Raw genomic sequence first — 18,655 nt, 5'->3', positions numbered from 1 at the left:
CGGTATTTATTAAATAAATACAGGCGCCAAGTCTACAGCAAGTGCACGTGGGACGTTTCGCCCTAGGGTTACCGCTATTTCTTAGCTATTACTCCAGAATAACATGCTGGCAGCACTTTAGGGGTAAGCACCGCGTCCTTTTCCCAGAATCGCGGAACAGGCTGAATTGGAAGGGACCCACAAGGATCGAAGTCCAACTCCTGGCCCTGCAAAGACACCCCAACAATCCTACATGGGGCTGAGAGCGTTATCCAAATGCTTCATGAGCTCTCCTTGGCTTGGGGCCGTGCCCATTTCCTGGGGAGTCTGTTCAGGGCCCGAACACCCTCTGGGTGAAAGAACCTTCTCCTAATATCCAGCACAAACCTCCCCTCACAGCTCCAGCCATTCCCTTGGGTAAACGCATTTTAATCAGAAGCTGTAATAACCTAAGCCTACAGCCTAACCTAACTCTAACCACTGCAGCTGATAGCAAACAAGTAAATAATTTGCCCACAAGGAAAGTGACTTTTCAAGGTGGTCTTCCTTCACTTGCTGACAGGTTGCTCCAGTTGTTCACCAGTGACTGGCTTCTCTTCCTTTTTGCATTTTATCCCAAAGAAACTGAAGAGTTTCATTAGCATTAGGTCAACAATCTCCTCTTCTTCTGAAGCCTGAAATAATAACAAATAAGTTACTCAGAGGTGCACACCCAAAGTGGATTCAGTCTCTGCTGAAGCCAGGGCAAGTTGCAAGACAAAATCTCTACTTGAGGTGAAATAAGTCAACTTTCAGCAGAGCCTGAGTGACTGCCAAGCAAAACATTATGCCAATATTTTTATCCAGACAGAAGCCCCAGATGAGTATGGACACTACAGAAATTTTGGCTGTCAAGTCCCATGGAAATCTCTCTACAGGAGCCTGGAGTGCACTTGCCAGCTCCCATACAGCCATATATGTGGCATACACAACGAGACACCCACCATTTTGAGATGAAGTAAATGAGATAAACTAAATATATATTCTATTCTATCAACCATATCCTTTGTTTTCATCTCCCTTGACTTTATTTAAAACATAGAGGAATTCTGGGTAGCACTGGAGTGTTAAGATGGATTTCACACCACACTATCAATAGCTTGAATGGGTCAGGCATTCACAGTGAGAGTTTTAAAAGGAGCTGTAAAGCCTCATGAACTTCAGTGGCAGTTTTGGCACTGATTTCAGTACAGTCCAGCACAAACCTAAGAGTTTTTTGATGGATGTAGTATGTGAACAGAAGGTTACAAATCAGATCTGAACAGTAACTCATCTGAACAGGAAAGGACAATGTAAATCTGGAAATTCTGAAGTGTGCTTTCTGAGCAAATGTTGCTTTCTTAAGAGCTGGACTGAATTTACATGGCTTTCATCCATGATTGAATACCTGAGTAAGCACTGAACAAAAAATGTTAAAAGCAAGAGAGCTTAGATGAACAAACCTGGTAATGCTTCTGCTCCTCACTAAAAGCAACCAGAATCACCGAAATGAACAGATTCAGTACCACAAATGTCATAAAAACTATGCAGGATCCAATTAAGAAGGAGCCTAAAATTGGATTGTAGTCCAAGACCTGCATATAATGCATAAGGTAAGACATTAAAAAACCAAACAAAAAAGCATACATACCTATCTACATACATACATACAAGCAGTTAAGACCTAATAAGAAGTCTTGAAAATCCTGTGTCTAATCAATTATGACATATGTATTGTACACATATATAAGTTTTCTACTCTAGTATTGTCCTTTGTTGATATGATATCGTACAAAGACAATAGAATATTTTATATATATGTGTGTGGATATGGGCAGTCTTTGGGGGTTTTTAAGTATTTGCATTTAATTGTAATGGTGTGACAGTTTCACGTGAAAATTGACAAACCTGGAGATCTGTTTATCCACAGAACAGCTGAAGCTTCCTAATGCCTCAGCTTTCAAAATAGGTGAAATCCATGTATGCATGTCATTTATTTTACTGTCTGCTTTACAAAGAAGCAGTCAGACTGTCAGAGACACTTATAAACCAAGGGTTGTGAAAAATCAAAACACTAATTTTTATATAAGCTACAACATAGGAATATATTTTCATGATTAACATGAGTGGGATGTAGAGGTGAAAATGTGCCAAATGTGCCAAATGACTGATCTTCAAAGCCACCCATATCCTATTGGATCCATGGTCTAAAAACATCCACCAAGGAGGACTTCATAGTCAGAGATGTCCAAGAATTAATCCACAAGGAAATGTTCAAAGGATATTGAAATATTTGAAAGATCTTACTGAAAAAGTGGTATATAAAGAATAACAACAACAACAACAAAAATTAACATAGAGTTCCCTTGTGGAAGGCCTTGCCTTTCTTGGGAACATAGAGTGTGTGTGCAGAACAAACACAGGGCTTTCCTCACATTTCTATCTGTAGCTTTCTAAGGAAAATGCTCAAAACATTTTGTAATCAATTCGTAACAGCTCTAGTAGAAATTTGAGAAGGTTTCTTAATGAAAGGTTCATTATGAGCCTCCTCGTGGTCAAAATAGAAAATGAAAAAGGTTTCACTGAATGTCCTTGTCTTGCTCAGAAAGGGTGACTGCCTTAGGGAGCTGTGGAGCTTGCAAAATTAGATTAATGTTTAGCACTAATTGACAGTCCTTCTATTTGCTGGGTCAATGCATATTTGGTAGCTGAGATGCCAATTGTATGGCTGCAAACTTCTCCAAATTAGATGTGGTACCTCCTCATAGTTGAAGATTCCCAGCTGAAGACTGACCATGGTCTCTGCTGAATCAAGGAGGGTTTTGTAAGAGTAGAGCTTCCAGCCAAATATCAGGTTTGCCTGCAGAGGACAGAAGTCATGTCTTGTGTCATGATCAGAGTCCTTCCTGCAAAATGTGTTTAGCTTGAAGATCTTTTATCACAGATATGAGAATGTCTCATATCTGCTCAGCCTGCCACTAGATATGTAAAAATGATAATTATTTCCCACTTATAAACTAGCCAAACAGAAAACGTAACTTTCTGAATGTTCCACAACTTAAACTTTATCCAGAAAATTGTTTTTCCTGTACTTTGTTCTTTGTCACATCTATTACACATAAAGAGTCCTTATTTTTCAGCTCAGTATTTGATTTTTCACTAAATTTCAGTTGGCAAGGAACAGAATGGATGTTTTAACTTCTTTTTCACTCAAATGGAAGACTTTGACTCCAAGCTGCTGAACTAAGATATAGACAGGCAGCTTTATTCCATTTAACATGGCAAAGCTATGTTGCTTTTGGCATTCAAAAATAGTTGATTCAACCCAACAGTACCTGGGAGCAGACTGCAGACAAGAGAAAGCACCGTGGTACTCACAGCAATGGAATAGGCAAGGAACATGATTGCAATAACAGTGATGAACCCAGAGATATCACCCCATGCCCTCCTTAGTGTTGAAGTGATCATGTTCAGTTTAGGGTTGAGCCTCAGCAGATGCCACAGTTTCACTGTGGAGAGAAGCACCAGGAATGCAATCAGGTAGCCAAGAACTGCATCAGCTCTTGCTGTTTCACTGAAGCTTATGGAGCTGTTAGGAAAAAAAAGAAAATACATAATTTACCATGCACACAGAATCCTTTGAAGTACATAAATGGGTATGCTGGAAAAGCCAGTCACCCTGAGCTGGGATTTCAGTAGAGACCTAATGAGTTCCTGTTTGAGTGTTCCCACTTGCACTTCCTACTGTGTGCACACAAAAGCTCAGTTGTGCATGGCTAAGATTTTTAAAGGAGAGGAGATCGAGGCTGTAGCCCAAATTCTGTTCATTATTCTGTGATTCTGTCATCTCTTTCCCAAGTGACCATTTTTTAGAAGTTGTTATAATTTTCCATTCTGTACTAAATATTCCATTACTATCCTCTAACCAATGGCTTTTTACAACAAAGAACGAGGCAGATTATGTGCTTTCTGGGTGGATGTCCTGTAGCAGAAAGGCTTGTTGGTTCACAAGAGGGTAATGCAGACAGGAAGGGAACTTGGTGCTCAAGTCTGCTGGATTTTATTAGAGCAGTATCAGAAGAAAATCCTATTGCTGACACAAATATAAGCCCTGACACACTTACAGCCTTCATGAATACATAGCCATCAAGGATAGCACAGAAAAGGTGCTGTCTGGGAAGAGGAAAAACAGATTTATTTCTGCATAAGTAGCAACAACAAAGGATGCAGTAAATAGCATTAGTACTTACTCCTCCTTGTGTTCCTGGTAGTAGCTGATGTCCCTGGTCCCAAGGACTGTCCGTTTCACAAACACTGACAGAGCACTCCAGCTAATCAATATAATGGCCATCTCCAGGAGATTCCACTTGCTATGGAAGTATCTCCATCTCAGACTCTTCAGCAGCTTTCCCTGGGAGAAGTTTTACTGTTTCAGTCTCATGACTCCATATCACACAATGCACCTCTGAAGATTAGGGCAATGCCCTCCACAATAGAGCAGACTGCTCTACATTAATAAAACTACATCTTGCACTAGTTTCTCATTATCTGTCTCAAAAACAGCATCCAAGCCAAATAAAGTGTTGCCTTCCTATTATTTAATACTGACACTGTACCTGATTCAATCTTTCATTGGTGTAGCAGCATCAGTGCTACTGAAATCAAGTACAGTCCTAAAGCTTTTGTAAGTGAAATCAACAGCAGGCACAAGGTCATGCTCTCAGGCAGACTCTCCAGTGGGGCTCACCTGTACTATCATGTAGTACACAATGAAGAGGAAATAAATGATTTCTGCTGCAACCACGAAGATGTGGAGGCTGTCGGTGTAGGGGTACAGCCGGACACTTTGCAGCTCTGCACTTGTGAAGAAAGCCCCTAAAAAACAAACAGGGGTCACCTCAGGGCTCCTTCTGCCTCAATTCAAACAACTCACCAGTGAGACTTCTGTACTTGCTTTTATGTCAGTGTGAGGCTGAATTCAACCATCAAACTAAGATTTAGACTTCACTATGTGAGTAACCCTATAAAGGTTTGAAATTTTCCTCAAACAGGAATTTCAGAGAGTCAAGGCTTTTAGAGTGGTAGTGCTATCTTTTGTGATAGCACAATAGTAATCCCAGGACTGAGTTTGGATTGGATTGCAAATGCAGAAATATAACAGGAGGACTTAGAACTTTTAAAAAAAACTGAATCTCATTCTAAACCCAAAATGAGCTCAGTTTGGGCATTTTCCAATACTTGGACACACCCTGAGGAGGCTGCTCTCAGACTAAATGTTTTCCTATAGCATCTAAACCAGAATCTGCTTTCACTATTCTCTTTGTTGTATCCAGATAATGTATTACATGATCACATAGCTATATATTAGAAGTCATCAGGATCAAAAAAGACAGACTGTTATTTGCATTTTTTCTCATAATATTGTAATGATTAGCTGAAGTGATTAGGAAACAGAATTTTTCTTGTTCCTTTTGTGTAAATTCTCAAGATCAAGTTTCAGTGTCATGTTTTCTTCATCAGCAGATTACCACAGCATAAGCAAACATAAAATATTCCATTATGGTCTGTATTACTGTGATGCTGCATTTTTCCTAAAAGGTTAGAAAATTTGCATTGATTCTCTCATTATTAGATTTATTAATACAGTTGTGTTTCCTGAAGAAAGAACTAAGAAAACACTGATAATGTGTAAGTCTGCCTTCTGTAGGTGCATTTCTTGCTGTCTTCAGAAATGAGTAACTTAGGAAAGGCTCTCACCTAAAGCATTGCTTTCAAACATCAGGCTTATAATGCAGAACAGGTTCACGTTGGCGTTGTAGACTGTAAATTCAACAAACACTGCTCTTGTGAAGGTGTCAAGCCAAACATTGTTGAAAAGGTACTGGAGAATTCTGCCAAAAGAATGTGTAGCCAGTGATGTAATTTGTACAGGAATGAGACATTATCACATGGAGGATGCACTGATAATCTACAAGAACATAAGTGGTACCTGGAGGCATTTTTAGGGTCAGTTCCCAGGTGAATCACATATCCCCCTCCACTGTAGACAGCAAATTTACCCCAGCTGGGGTATCCTCTCAGTTTGGACTGACTCTGATACTGCCATGCTGAGCTCAAGTCAGAGGAGTTATCAGGGGCTGAGGTATTCCAGTGCTCCCCATAAACTGATGTATCTTCTGTTTGTAGGGAGTATGGAGCGTGGCATTCCTCAACTACGTGCTGGAGTCTGGGAGAAATAGAGCAGGTGTCTCCTTTCACTCTTACTTGGCGAATTCGAGCACTACCCACCAGCTTGGAATTGCCATCTGTAATGAATCCTAAACAGGAGATGGAAAAGAGCAACACTGGCAATATGACAAAATTAATAATATTTCTTCATTTCACTTATGATTCACCGATGCATTAATATTTTGCCATATATTCTTTTCTCGGAAACACTGTAAGCAAAATAGTCATGAAAATGAAACCCTTATATTGATTTGAACTGAGTGATATTGAACTGATTGAATTTGAACTGAGTATTGTGAATAATATTCACAATAACAGAGTTCTGTGTCACCCCCATCTATATTTTATACAGAAGGAAAGTACGTCAAGTCCCATAGAAGAGTAGTTTTATGCAGTGTTCATGTCCAAAGAACAACTCTAATATATTTCAGTATTTACCCTTAAATGTGAACTGGAAAATGGGTCATATTTTACTGGATATGGCTCAATAGAAACATGCTGGTATTGCATAATTTGCCTTCACATTGACCCAAGTCATGATGCAAACAACTCTCCGAGGGAAAGCTGTATGGTGCCACCTGTCTGCCATTCTTTTTTTTAATTATGGAAAGAAAGTTGTGTAAAACTTTCTGGTATATCTGAATATCTGGAGTAAGTAATATAAAATGTGAAAAATTTAGCATTGCAGTGCAGAACTTCTGGGTTATATTAAATATAAGGAAAATATCAGGGGATGTTTAACCTAGGGTCAAGCTGTGGGGTTTTGTTATCCATTGGTATTCATGTTATAAGATTCCTTGCTAGCCTCATACAGTCCCTTTCTCCACTCAAATATGAAAGGTAGAGATAAGTATTAAAAATAATGTTTCAGAATCTGGCAAGCTGAAGAGAAACAATGTGACTCTGCACCTTTATATGATCCATAAAGATTTTTGAGTAAAGTAGTGTTTGCCCACGTGAAAAAATCCTGGTAACTGTAGACATCATGGAATCCATCTGTAAAGCTGTCCTCAATGTGTTTGTTTAAATAGTAGGAATTGGGGTCTCTCTGCCCATAGGCAACCAGTAACAGCATCCATAAAAACCCCAGATAGGCTGGAAAAAAACCAGAAAGAGACAACACATGTGAGTTCTGGCTTAACAATGCTGTTCAAAGTAGATTGCATGAATGATTACTGCTGCCAGCAGCCATTAGGCCAAGGAGGTGCTTTGTAGACTCTGAGTGACCAGTGCTAATGAAGGCACCCAAGCTGCTTCAGTGTGCTGCAGTTTAAGTGTTTCACATTTGCAATATGAGTAGCAGTCAAGAAAACAAGTGGGAAGGCTGAATAGATGTAGTCATGGTAGCTACAAATAAAATGACTAGTCTAACTTTGTTCCAAGTGAAGTTGAGGTAATTTTTTTTTTGCCTTGGATTTTAGAGGAAATAAAACAGGGGCATAGATCATTATCTATAGGTACTATCTGCTTTTAGAAAGATGGCCTCCATCTGCTCTTTGGTTTGAGCTTCATTTAACTGCTCAACTCCTCCTTTTATCCTTTCTGCTTTTCTTGAATCTCATGTTTGTGATGTGGTTTTTACGATAAAATGAAGCCTTAGCCACACTTTTAGCTCCAGCTAAGATTCCCACCTCCCTGCAGCTCCAGCTGCCAGGGAACAGCCTGTCTCTACATCATAATGGCTGGCAGAAAGCTGAAGATATGCCAAAACTTTGTCACCCTAGAGAACAATATTTTCACTGAAGTAAAATTACTGATGAGTATTACTGAATAAAACAAGATAATCTACGTATGGGTAATACCCAGGATTTCTCTGATGAGGGCAAATGCTTTCTGCTCCTTCATGTGGCTGATTTTCATTTTCTCCACATCAGCAGCAGGAGGTGGCCGGTAAATGTTGCTCCTACTGTCCCTTCGGACCCCGAAGAGAGGGTGTGAATCACCTGTGAGAGAGAGCAGTGAACCCTGGAATTAGTTAATTGATCATCCATGTCCTGCTTTGTGTTTGTTTGGACTTTCTAAGGAAACATTTCTATCTAATGCTTTCTCTCAGGAATACAGAGGATGTGATTTAAACAATTCCTATTGCAATTGTAAGGCAAAAAGTGGGGAGAGAAGGAGATCACAAAACTGTGTTGGGTTTAGGACCAGGTGTAGTCCAGGTGTCTCTCTCTAGGCTGAGCATCTCAGCAGGTGGTGTATTCACAGCCTGAGGCTGAGCAGGGAGGAAGCTGTAGATCAGATAACTTTGCTGTGCCCTAGGATTCCTGTCTGCTAGTGAAGGCTTTATTTAGATATGATTATGACTGCAGAAGCCACTGCTCAGTTTAGGGGAATAATACAGATAATTGTGGCTGTGGAAAAGTGTGTAACCTGAGAATGTCCATATAGGGCTTAAAGGATGTGGGAAATTTCTTTGTGAGAGGTTTTAGTTATGCTTGTCAGATAAAGACCTACCAGTGTACATGAAGGGTGAATTTTTTACTGTCCACTTATTTATTTTAACTTAAGTTGTGGAATAGTTACAGGTTTTGTTGCAAGCCTGTTGAACTTAGTCACATATTCATTCATAAAGCACTCCAAAAGCTTGGAGGGAGAATTCTGCATTTTTTTCAGTAATTTTAACTTTGCAGGCAGTTACCTGGTGCAGATAAAGGTCCATCAATAGCTGTGTTTTCTTCATCCTCATGTTCCATCTTCTTCAGAACCAGAGCAAAAAAAGCAGCAAATCCCAGCACCTGGAAAGAATCAGCTATAGACTCACCATATTCCATTTCATATAAAGAAGCTCAGGCTTTGACCTGGATCCCTTTGGATCCAGGCACTGCAGGAAAACAACTGTTTTGGGTTTGTTGAACCCATGCAGCTGAAGCCCATAAACAAGAGAATAGTGTACAGTGCTGGGCATATCTTAAATCCTGCAGCTCTTTAGAACATTTTACATTGTCTTCCTGCAATGGCAGCAGGTGAGTTCATCATGACTGGTGGTTGTATTTCTGAGGCTCTCACCTTTAAGGGCTGTGTGATGAAAAGACTTTCCAAGAAGGAGATGACCATGGAGATGAGCCACTTGATGGAGTTCTCCTTGCCATAATGGAGTCCGTAGAGCATGGTGAAGAACCCAGACACACTGCTGGTGGCTGCCACAAGGAACCAAGCAATGAACACAAACCACCAGGGCAGCCCTCTGGGAGAAGAACTTTTCTTGTCATCACTAGACAAATTTGGAGTATGGGACCACCTTGAGAGTGAGCAAGAAGAGAAAATTCAGTCTGTGATGGAACAGGAACCAAAATCACAGTCATCAGGTTCTCTGGGAACAGGCAACATCTTATGATATAAAATCAAAATATTCTTTTAATTAATGCAGTTATATAGGATATATGGATACCAAAAAGTACAGTGAGAAAAAATAATGAAGAAGTGTGCAAATGTCAGCTAAAATCAAAATAAATGTGATGAGTTTCTTTACTCCTCAGTTCATGCATAACAGAACCTTCAGTAGAATTATTGACAAAGGTATGAGTGCATTAAAGCTGCTGAATGCATCTCTTGTGATCACCATAATGGCCAAGTGACGTAATTAGTGCAATTGTTTTCAATACTTCCAACTTAATTATCATATTTCACAGAACTATTTTTGTCTGCTTATTAATTTTTCTTTATCCATACCTTTTAAAAGACTTCTGTGACTTTGGAGCTGGGTGATTATCCCAGCCCTTTACTACCACATGGCATTTATTGTAACTTTCCACTTTGGAGGGAAAAATGACAAACAGCAATGATCTGTCATTATTGCTTTTGTGTGCAGTTCACAGTGCATGGAAATTTCTTTGTAGCTCCTGCAGTGGTGTAATAGTAAGACTTATTTTTACAGATGTAATAATAGTTATCTAGCACATGTTAAGCAGTAATTATTTGGGCTGTGTCATCCTGTCCAATTTTGAATTCATGACCTGAATTTACTTAGAATGAGAACTGGGTTACCCCTCACTGATGGATGCTGATGAGCAGATTTGGTTCTCCAGGAGGTTCTTCATATGCTGAACCTGACAAACAGCTTGTGTGTAACTCTGAGGCATCTGAAATTTATGGGGCCCCAGTAATTCCAGCTCCATCTCTACATGCTGGAGTTGCATGTACAAGCAGCGATGGTAACCACTGTATTTCAGCTGGTCACAAATCCTCTTCTCTGGAGTTGGACTTCTTGTTTTTTCTGCAGACAAAGAATAAATTTATTAAATTTATTTCTTTATTGAGAAAATAAATAGATTAAAACACTGTTCAAAGGGTGGTTTCTCTGGAGCTAAAGATCATGAATGTGATGAAGTGAAGACTAACATATGAAAGGACATGTAAAAGCAACTTTAGTACTAGAGCTTAATACTGTTCTGCTGGAACAGCCTGGAACTTTTTCCAGAAGGCAATTGAGTTAAACAGCAGTCCTAAAATCTTAATAGACAGGTCAGATCAGATTAACTCTTAATTTGTTCATGGTTTACCTGTGCAATTAGTAGCTTGGAAGACTCCCTGGAAAAGCTAAATGTGAGTCTTAATGAAATCAGTGACATTGTTTTCTCATATATTCCTGTTTAATTGAGAGTCAGACTGAAAGAAACAACAGCGCAAGGCCAAGAAGAAAAAAAACCTGACAGGTCAAAGATATTTGTGAGTCAAACTGATATTTGTGAGTCTTTTCATTTGTAGATGGTGATCCAGATCCCAAGCCATAGCAAACATTTTATTCTACAGTGTAAGAAACAGAGATTTCACAGTTGTCTTTACTTAGTTAGGTGCTCAGTGGTGCAGTGAAAGAGCAAGAGGCAATGGGCACATCTTAAAACATGGGAAATTTCTGAACATAAGAAAAAACATAGATATTGGGCACTGGAGTGGGTTGCTCCAGTTGAGAATTTGTCGAGTCTTTGTCCTTGGGGACATTCAGCATCTGACTGATTTGATCTTGGGCAATCCTGCTCCCGCTGACCCTGCTCTGAGCAGCCTGGTGGGATCCAGAGATCCCTTCTAACCTCAGCTGTTCTGTGATTCTGTAGTTGCCTTTGAGTCAGAATGTAAGAAGAGCTTGGGTCATCACATCCAGTGCTATCATCATTTTCATTGCAAGGGTTTCAGCAGGTATTTCAGAGAGTGTTATTTACCTTGGATATCCATAGCACCCAATGTGACAATTATAGGGCCATCCTTCTTGCTCTCATCACAAAACCCTTGCCCAGCTCTGTTCTGACAGATGACATCCTCAACCAATGACAGGAGTGTGTTGATATTAGCTAATTTTTCGAAGTCTGGTGCTGAGGTGAGAGATGGAGTCTTCAGGGCTTTAAAGAGTGAGTTGGCAATTCTTCTTATGTCCTAGGAAAGACAGCAGCAACACAGCAGTGACTCTGGCTGCAGTGGCTTAAGCTGATGTGATCTGACAGTACCACTGGCTGGGAGCTGCACCAACTGCTAAAATCTCCAGAATGGATAAGAATAGCACATCCTACAGTGCTGGATGTGACAGGCAGATTTCAGTGAGTTCAGCAAGGCAGCTTTTGTGGTTCAAATGGGCAGCGTGCCTGCTTGAGGACCTAAGCTGAGAAAGATGTGGTCCATGATACCTTTTATCTTCACTGTCTTGCTTAGTGTTTGCTCTAACTCCTGAACACAGTGATTTGGTCACACACAATATCTATGCAAGGGCTGGGATGTACAAAGGCAGACCTTAATGGAGGATTGCATTTAGGTGGGCACTTTGCACCAGTGGTAATTGGGTTTTCTCTTCAGAAAGGCTGAAGGGCATCGGAACAGGGAAATCTGTGGAGCTGGGGAAGCCGGTAGTGTGTGGCAGCAGAGGGCAGTGCAGGACTCACTGGGACTTGCCTTTGTCACAGCCTCCGGAGTGAGAGAGGCAGCCTGGGTGGCCCCTGGAGTGGGAGGCAGGCTTGGGGACACTCGGCCATTCTTTCCCGGCTTCTTCTCTCTGCCCAGTTGGGCTGGCCGGGGTCGTACGTTCCTGAAGATCTGCACAATGAGCAGGTTGATGGGGAACATGAGGAGGGAGCTCTCAAAGCCAATCATCACTTCCTGCCATGTGAATTCGATCTTACCTGTCAAGGTCAAACAGAGCAGAGAAGGAAAAATAACCCCAGGCAAAATAAACCATCAAGTCTCTTTCTTGTGGAGAAACCCATTTAATCAACTCTTGCTTCCAGATTCTGCTGTCTCTCTATTTGCCTGCCCAAGCAATGGTGAGGATTGTTACCCAGATCCATTTTCTGCTCAGCAGGATCCTTTGGCACACCCCAGAACATGATGCTGGTCAGCATGGTGCAGAGGAGCAGTGAGAAGCAGCAAGACACCCGCTGGGCTCGCGTGAAGGAGCTTCGAGGGGAGCGGCTGAACACCGAGTACCAGATGTGCCCATCCTGGAAACCCTTGGAGGTCTTCATGAAAAACAGATTGCTGGGAAGGAGAAGAGGGAAATCAAATGGGTATGTGGAAAGGAGAGGGAAGAACAAAGCCCTAGTTCAGGGTCCCAACCTGTTTATGCTTCTAGGCATTATCAGCAGAAGTAATAACTAGGAGAAATGATCAAATATCATGGCTTGATTTGCATGGAATGGTCATAGCTACTTATGTCCTTTCCTTTTGGACACAGCAAAGGAAATAATTCCTATTTAAATTGTCAAGAAAATTACACTTTAGAGAAGATATTTGGGTTTCTGTAGGTTTGTCAGGCTATCCTTACTTTAGCACAAACATTTTCAGTATGGTACTACTGTTAGGGTAATGATTTATGTAACCATCCTCCCTCTCACCCTTATTTAGAGCCCTTTAAGGACAGTGGAAAGACCTTCCTTGTTTTCATTTTTTTCTAGGGCTTTGGTCTGTTTTTTTCATGCCTGTTGTTCCAGACCAACTGCTATCAAGAGAAAAAAAATCCATTAAATAGGAGGTACCTGAACTGCTTCATGTCCTGTTCTGTTGCTACTGGGAACACTTTATCTAGGACACATTCTCCAATATCAATGGCTAGCCAAGAGTTGCAGAGGAAATACCATTTCTGATCCCATGCCAGGTCATGGACTAATACTCGATTCACATACCTGTTGGAAAAACACACAGGACACAGTCACATACCACTGAGTGTGTGAAATTCAGAGCTCAACAAGACTGTGGAGGACAAACTCTGGCCTTCAGCTACTTGGGGTGACTAAACGGTAAGGCACAGGACATATCCCATTCTGTACTGGACATGGGATATGGGAAACACTCCTGGTCCTGCACTTTAAGCTATGATTTGGTCTATTTAGCTGCAAAAAGTAGAATCTAATGCTTCTTTTTAGAACTGCAGAAAGGAAAATTTTCAAGTGTTAGAAAGGCAAAGCTGTTGTCATTATAAAAAGCTTTTAGTGGATTTTTTCTTCCCAGCATCTCCACATCTCCACTTACCAGGACGGACTGTCCCCTGAATTATCATGCCACAATCTAATACTCTGCAGTTCCCCAAGAGGGAAGAAGGTACAGAGCAGGAAAACATCCACTCCTCCACGTTCAAAGACTGGTGTATCAGGATCATTTAGATGATGGGGCTCACTCTCTCCATCCAGTCCATAGAGGGTGAGAGTCACCTGGAAAATAAAAAAGCAAAATGAAGATTTGCACATCTCCATCCTAAATGTGATTATTTCTCCTTTCATCAAACCTAAGGGCTTTCTGGCTCAGACAGTGCATTTGAGCTCTCCTGTTCAATAGCCTCAGGTGCTCTATTATTCATCCAGTTCTCAAAGCAAATAAATTCCTCCCACACTGATACCTTGGAGGTTGTGGCTGCACCACGGCGGTGTCCTGTGAAAACTGTCACAAGGTAACGATACTGAGCAAAGGGGTCATTGTCTTCCAGGACTGTGATTTTCACCTGCAGAGCCACACAACATGGGCAGTGTGTTAGCTGAACTGAAAGTACAGATTCCTGAAAGCTGTGAGTAGGAATTTGTGATCTTGTGAACAGTGATTACTTGCCAGTAAACAGAGAGTTACAGGGAAAGGAGTAGGATTGGTTAAAGACTTCTTATTAAAACAGGCTAGGCATGGTGGAAATTGGCCTGAATACATGGATTTTATTAGCTGGAGACTTACTTTGGCATCATCCTGGATGTCTTTCCTTCGAGCCCAAATAACTACAAGCACATATATCAGAAATATGCATCCTACAGTTGTCACCACCACAGGATTGTCCACAAATGTACCAAACAGCTGTGCGGTTTTGCTGACATCTATGGCATTGGGTATGACAAAGAAGGAGCTCCCAAAGAAGGTCAGATGGTTGCAGAGGCACTGTGTGCTGCTAGGATTTGTTTTTGGTCCTACCTGAAACCCAGAAAAGATGTCTGATAAAACATCTGCCTTCAGTATTAGAAGACTTACCAAGCAAATGAAAAGACAGTGCTGAGATTGGTAAGTTAGTGTAGAGAGCTGCTGCACACCAAATTGTTCAAGTTCCAATAAAGAATGTTAATTCTAACACCTATCCAGCAATGGGCATTACAACATATTATGGCCTTGTTAGAATGGTTCCATTTCTTCTTATTTAGAAATTCATGCCAAGAAATGGGAATGTTATTTAAAGGTTAGTTCAATATGACTAAACTTCTTGAGTTTATTAAAACATCTCAGAATGATCTTATTTCATGGTGTCAGTTACTACAGATGGTGGTTATGAGGGCTGGCTTTGAAGTGTGTAACAGACACGTTGTTTTGTTTTGCTCTACTTACATGACATCCATAGCTGTTCCAGCCTCCCTGGTGCTCGTCCCAAAACACACAGTGGGATGCAAAGCAAGTGGCATTTATGGTTAGCCCATTGTAGACTGTTGAATCCATTCCCATATCTTGTAAAACCATGAAATAGTAGGTTCCCTCTCCAAAAATGAGTTCTGGGCTGAGAACCCAGCTGTTTGTCTCACCTTGAACATAAATATTTTAGTTTCAATGTGTATATAGAAAGGCTAATTCGGAAGCATGCATGTAATAAATGAACCAAGGAAACAGGTGTGAAATAATTCTTAGCAACTCATTGATCAAATCATCCCAATCTTTCCTCCTGGTAATGAACACTTTATTCAAGAGATTGGAACTTTGAAGCATGAGGTTTCTTTCAGCTAGACACCTGAACTAATGGTCAAGACTCATTCTGCAAGTTCATGAGTCACTAACCACTTCTCTTACCTCCAGAAGTTTTCTTACAGAACAGATGATTTTTCATATCATAGTTGGTTTCATTTGGGTGATAACCATAGCCCAAGTAAAGTATTAGGGGAATGTCATGTTCAGATTCCAGGTGGATCACTATAGATGTGTTTTCTGAGGTAACATTGACTTGAAAAGTGCTATAATTGCCCAGATTCAACAGAATCTTATCTTCCTCAGTTGCTGAAAGCCTTGGTAACATGATCTGTTTTTAAACAAAACGACATAGGTTTAAATACAGAAAAGCATTTTTCTTCTTAGCATGCAGCTAAGATTATCTTTTTCATAACATCAGGAAATCATGGCCAGCAAAAATGCCACTTTCAAAGTAATTTTCTTTTTAATGTCAACTAACCTCTGAAAAATAAATTTGAAATCTGTGTAGACTCATCACAAAGCCTAGGGTTAGGGTTAGGGTTAGTGCATTTCTGAACTGAGAACTGTGATTATGACTGAGACATTGGCTGCATAAAGTGCATATATGAATGATTCAGATGTCAGTTTATACATGGGCCAGGAAGCCAAAGAGTAGTACAATAAATACTGTAGCTGGTTGGTGAAATCAGACTTCACATTCTGCTTTGGGATGACTATAATCTGGAATCCATTTCCACAACCAGTAGCATTCTTACATTCATTTAAAGGAAGAATAAAATGCCTCCTTTTCAAGAAAAGACAGAAATATTTGGGTTTTTTTTTCACCTCATCACACAAATTCCTCCATCACAACTACAGACAGCATCAGCTCATTATCTAATGTAATGAACACTACTAGCATTTGTATTCATCTTACAAATGATAACACAAATGACAGTTTGTTAATGGAGAGAAGAAAAAAATGGACAAGAGGGTGAGAGTTAGGAAATAGTGGATTTACCTCAATGTTCTCTTTGAGGTTGCTGACTGGTATGATCAAACCATCCAGACCAGTTAGACTTAGACCTCCCACTGTTCCACTGATGTCAAAACTGCTGTCACTGGAGAAAAAGGGATTCATGGCAAAGCTCACCATCTGTTAGGAGACATGAACAATCAGACAACTGAGCCATTGTCATTACCAGATATTCAATATTGTCAATATTTCATTTTATTCACACCCTGAATTCTTGAATGGTGAAAGAATGAGCTCAGACCCAAATAGAAGTAAACTTACAAGAAGTCTGCATCCAGATTTAAATAAGACTCTACCTTATCTCTAAGGTGGGTCTATAACCTTGAAAGTGATTTTTATTCTGGAATGTATACAACAATCTCTATTGTTTCCATACAGTGTGACACCTTTTTGGCAGAGGAGGAAAATGTGCAATGAGAAAAAAATGTTTGCTGGGATTTTAGGGTTCTCCTGAGAGGGTCAAACCAACCAGAGAGATCTTCAGAAAATTTATTATGAAAATATGACAATTACATGCCCTCTATTGTTCTGAGAGAACAAACAGCATGTCCTAATTCAGATGGGGGATGTGCTGCCATCAGCACATTTGTCTCCTGCAGGATCTGAGTGCCCCACACTCAGGTGTTTCCTGCTGGGATGAAAGAAGGCTGCTGTGGCTTAGTTTGAATGTGATATGGACTCTGAGCTGTTGCATTCTCCTCAGAGCATAAGATGTAAACAAACAGCAAACAGATGTGGAGGTATTGATTCATTCCACTGCCTGCTCCTGCCACGAATGTGTGAATCAAAGTGTATGTAAGGGGCTGATGGGATGGGGAATTTAACAATTCAGTTGTCCTTAACTTGCTGAACCAACCTCATTCAATTAAGATAAATGAAGGCTTCTTTGACCAATAATTTAAAATCATTTGCTTGGCGTGACAGGAGGAATGACACGTGCTTGTGTGTTCATTGTGAAAGGATAAACAATTCTAAAACCATTAGATGAGGAATGTAAGCTGGATATCAAATAGAGTTAGATAAAAGCTGTTTACTTGCCCTTATATCCACTGTTTCACCATCAACTCCTGAAATATTGAGAGAGGAAGCAGGTGGGAGAGTAAAGCTGGCAGAGCTGGAACTGGAGATGTTAATGGATGTGCTATCCATGTTTTCTGTTTGCAATCTGTCCAGTTAGGGTTCGGCATAAACAAAGCAGAATAAAAGAGAAAAAAAATAATAACAGGAAAAATATCCACCAGAAAAACCCCCAAACATCAACAGCATGGACTTCATATCTACAGAGAAATCGTTCTCTCTTCAAAAATATAATTTAGTTGCAAAACTATTTCTAAGTCTGCCAGTAAATGCTTTGTACATGAATCTGTCCCTGATGCAGTACTCCATGTAATGCTACCATAGAACCATCAAAAAAGGGGTGGAATCGGCACATCTGGAGAGGAAGTTTTACCAAGGTGTACTTATTTGAAAACCTTGGTTTCTGTGTGAACATGCTCTTGATTTGAATGCACAGTTTGATGTGAATGAAACCCAGGCTCTTGGGGAACAATTTAGGGATGATTATAGGGAGTGGAAAATGCTTGTCAGGCTCCTCAGGATTTTATTTGCTTCTGCCAAGCTGCTTACAGTTCCATATAACATGTCATTATTGGCAACTTGGAAAAGAAAAGAAACTCTTAGCTGGTATGACATGAGTTTTCTACGTAATTTCAAAAGTAAGTGACTACTGCCTCATTCAGGAAATTGTAGCAAATTCTCCACAGGTTAAAGAACACAGAGCATGGGAATTTCTAAGGTGATGCTCCTGGAGTCCAAATTGCTCTTACTATCAGTCACTAACAACAGACTTGTTGCACTATTGAAATTGTCATTATGCTACAGTATTTAGTTGGTCTCAAACATTGTGTTTAAGCACAATGGAATTAACATTTGTAGCTCTCAGAAGCTTCTGTGGGGGACACTGCAGCTTTTACCTGTGCATATACATTGTGGCAGAGGGAGAGGTGAGCACTGTTGGCTCATCGCCTGGTGCCTTCCCAAACAGAAGGGCACTCTGGAGATTTTCAACTGTTCTCAGGAGCTGGTGTGACACTGAGCTCTGGAAAAGAATTGGAGGAGGAAATTTACAACAAAGGTACTCAGGATTATCAAACTGCATGTTATTTGTCATTGCTTCCATTTAATTTTGGTGTCTTACCAAGCTGACAAACTTGGTGATAAGCTCCCTAATCTCAGAGAAACCTATTCTATTGCAATTCCGTTTCTGTAATTCTCTTTGTGGCAAATAAA

The 18,655-nt window shown here is 40.4% G+C and overlaps 1 protein-coding gene across 1 annotated transcript in view; it reads right to left on the bottom strand.

Annotated features, from left to right (window-relative positions):
• Positions 1–527: 527 nt before the first annotated feature.
• PKD1L2 (polycystin 1 like 2) overlaps positions 528–18,655 on the bottom strand; it is a 35,501-nt gene continuing 17,373 nt past the window's right edge. Inside the window, 25 exon segments of the mRNA XM_030955878.1 lie at positions 528–653; positions 1,461–1,592; positions 2,756–2,857; positions 3,376–3,586; positions 4,248–4,408; positions 4,745–4,872; positions 5,755–5,888; positions 5,987–6,314; positions 7,135–7,320; positions 8,028–8,168; positions 8,867–8,963; positions 9,235–9,466; positions 10,213–10,441; positions 11,385–11,595; positions 12,106–12,332; positions 12,488–12,687; positions 13,185–13,331; positions 13,678–13,856; positions 14,042–14,143; positions 14,365–14,595; positions 15,001–15,191; positions 15,454–15,679; positions 16,352–16,486; positions 17,405–17,531; positions 18,340–18,464. Of these exon segments, the coding sequence (XP_030811738.1) occupies positions 528–653; positions 1,461–1,592; positions 2,756–2,857; positions 3,376–3,586; positions 4,248–4,408; positions 4,745–4,872; positions 5,755–5,888; positions 5,987–6,314; positions 7,135–7,320; positions 8,028–8,168; positions 8,867–8,963; positions 9,235–9,466; positions 10,213–10,441; positions 11,385–11,595; positions 12,106–12,332; positions 12,488–12,687; positions 13,185–13,331; positions 13,678–13,856; positions 14,042–14,143; positions 14,365–14,595; positions 15,001–15,191; positions 15,454–15,679; positions 16,352–16,486; positions 17,405–17,531; positions 18,340–18,464 (4,308 nt within the window).

The sequence above is a fragment of the Camarhynchus parvulus genome, chromosome 11 (genome assembly GCF_901933205.1).
Source record: "Camarhynchus parvulus chromosome 11, STF_HiC, whole genome shotgun sequence".
In the NCBI taxonomy this organism is placed as follows: domain Eukaryota; kingdom Metazoa; phylum Chordata; class Aves; order Passeriformes; family Thraupidae; genus Camarhynchus; species Camarhynchus parvulus.
This window is presented reverse-complemented; position numbering and strand designations above follow the sequence as displayed.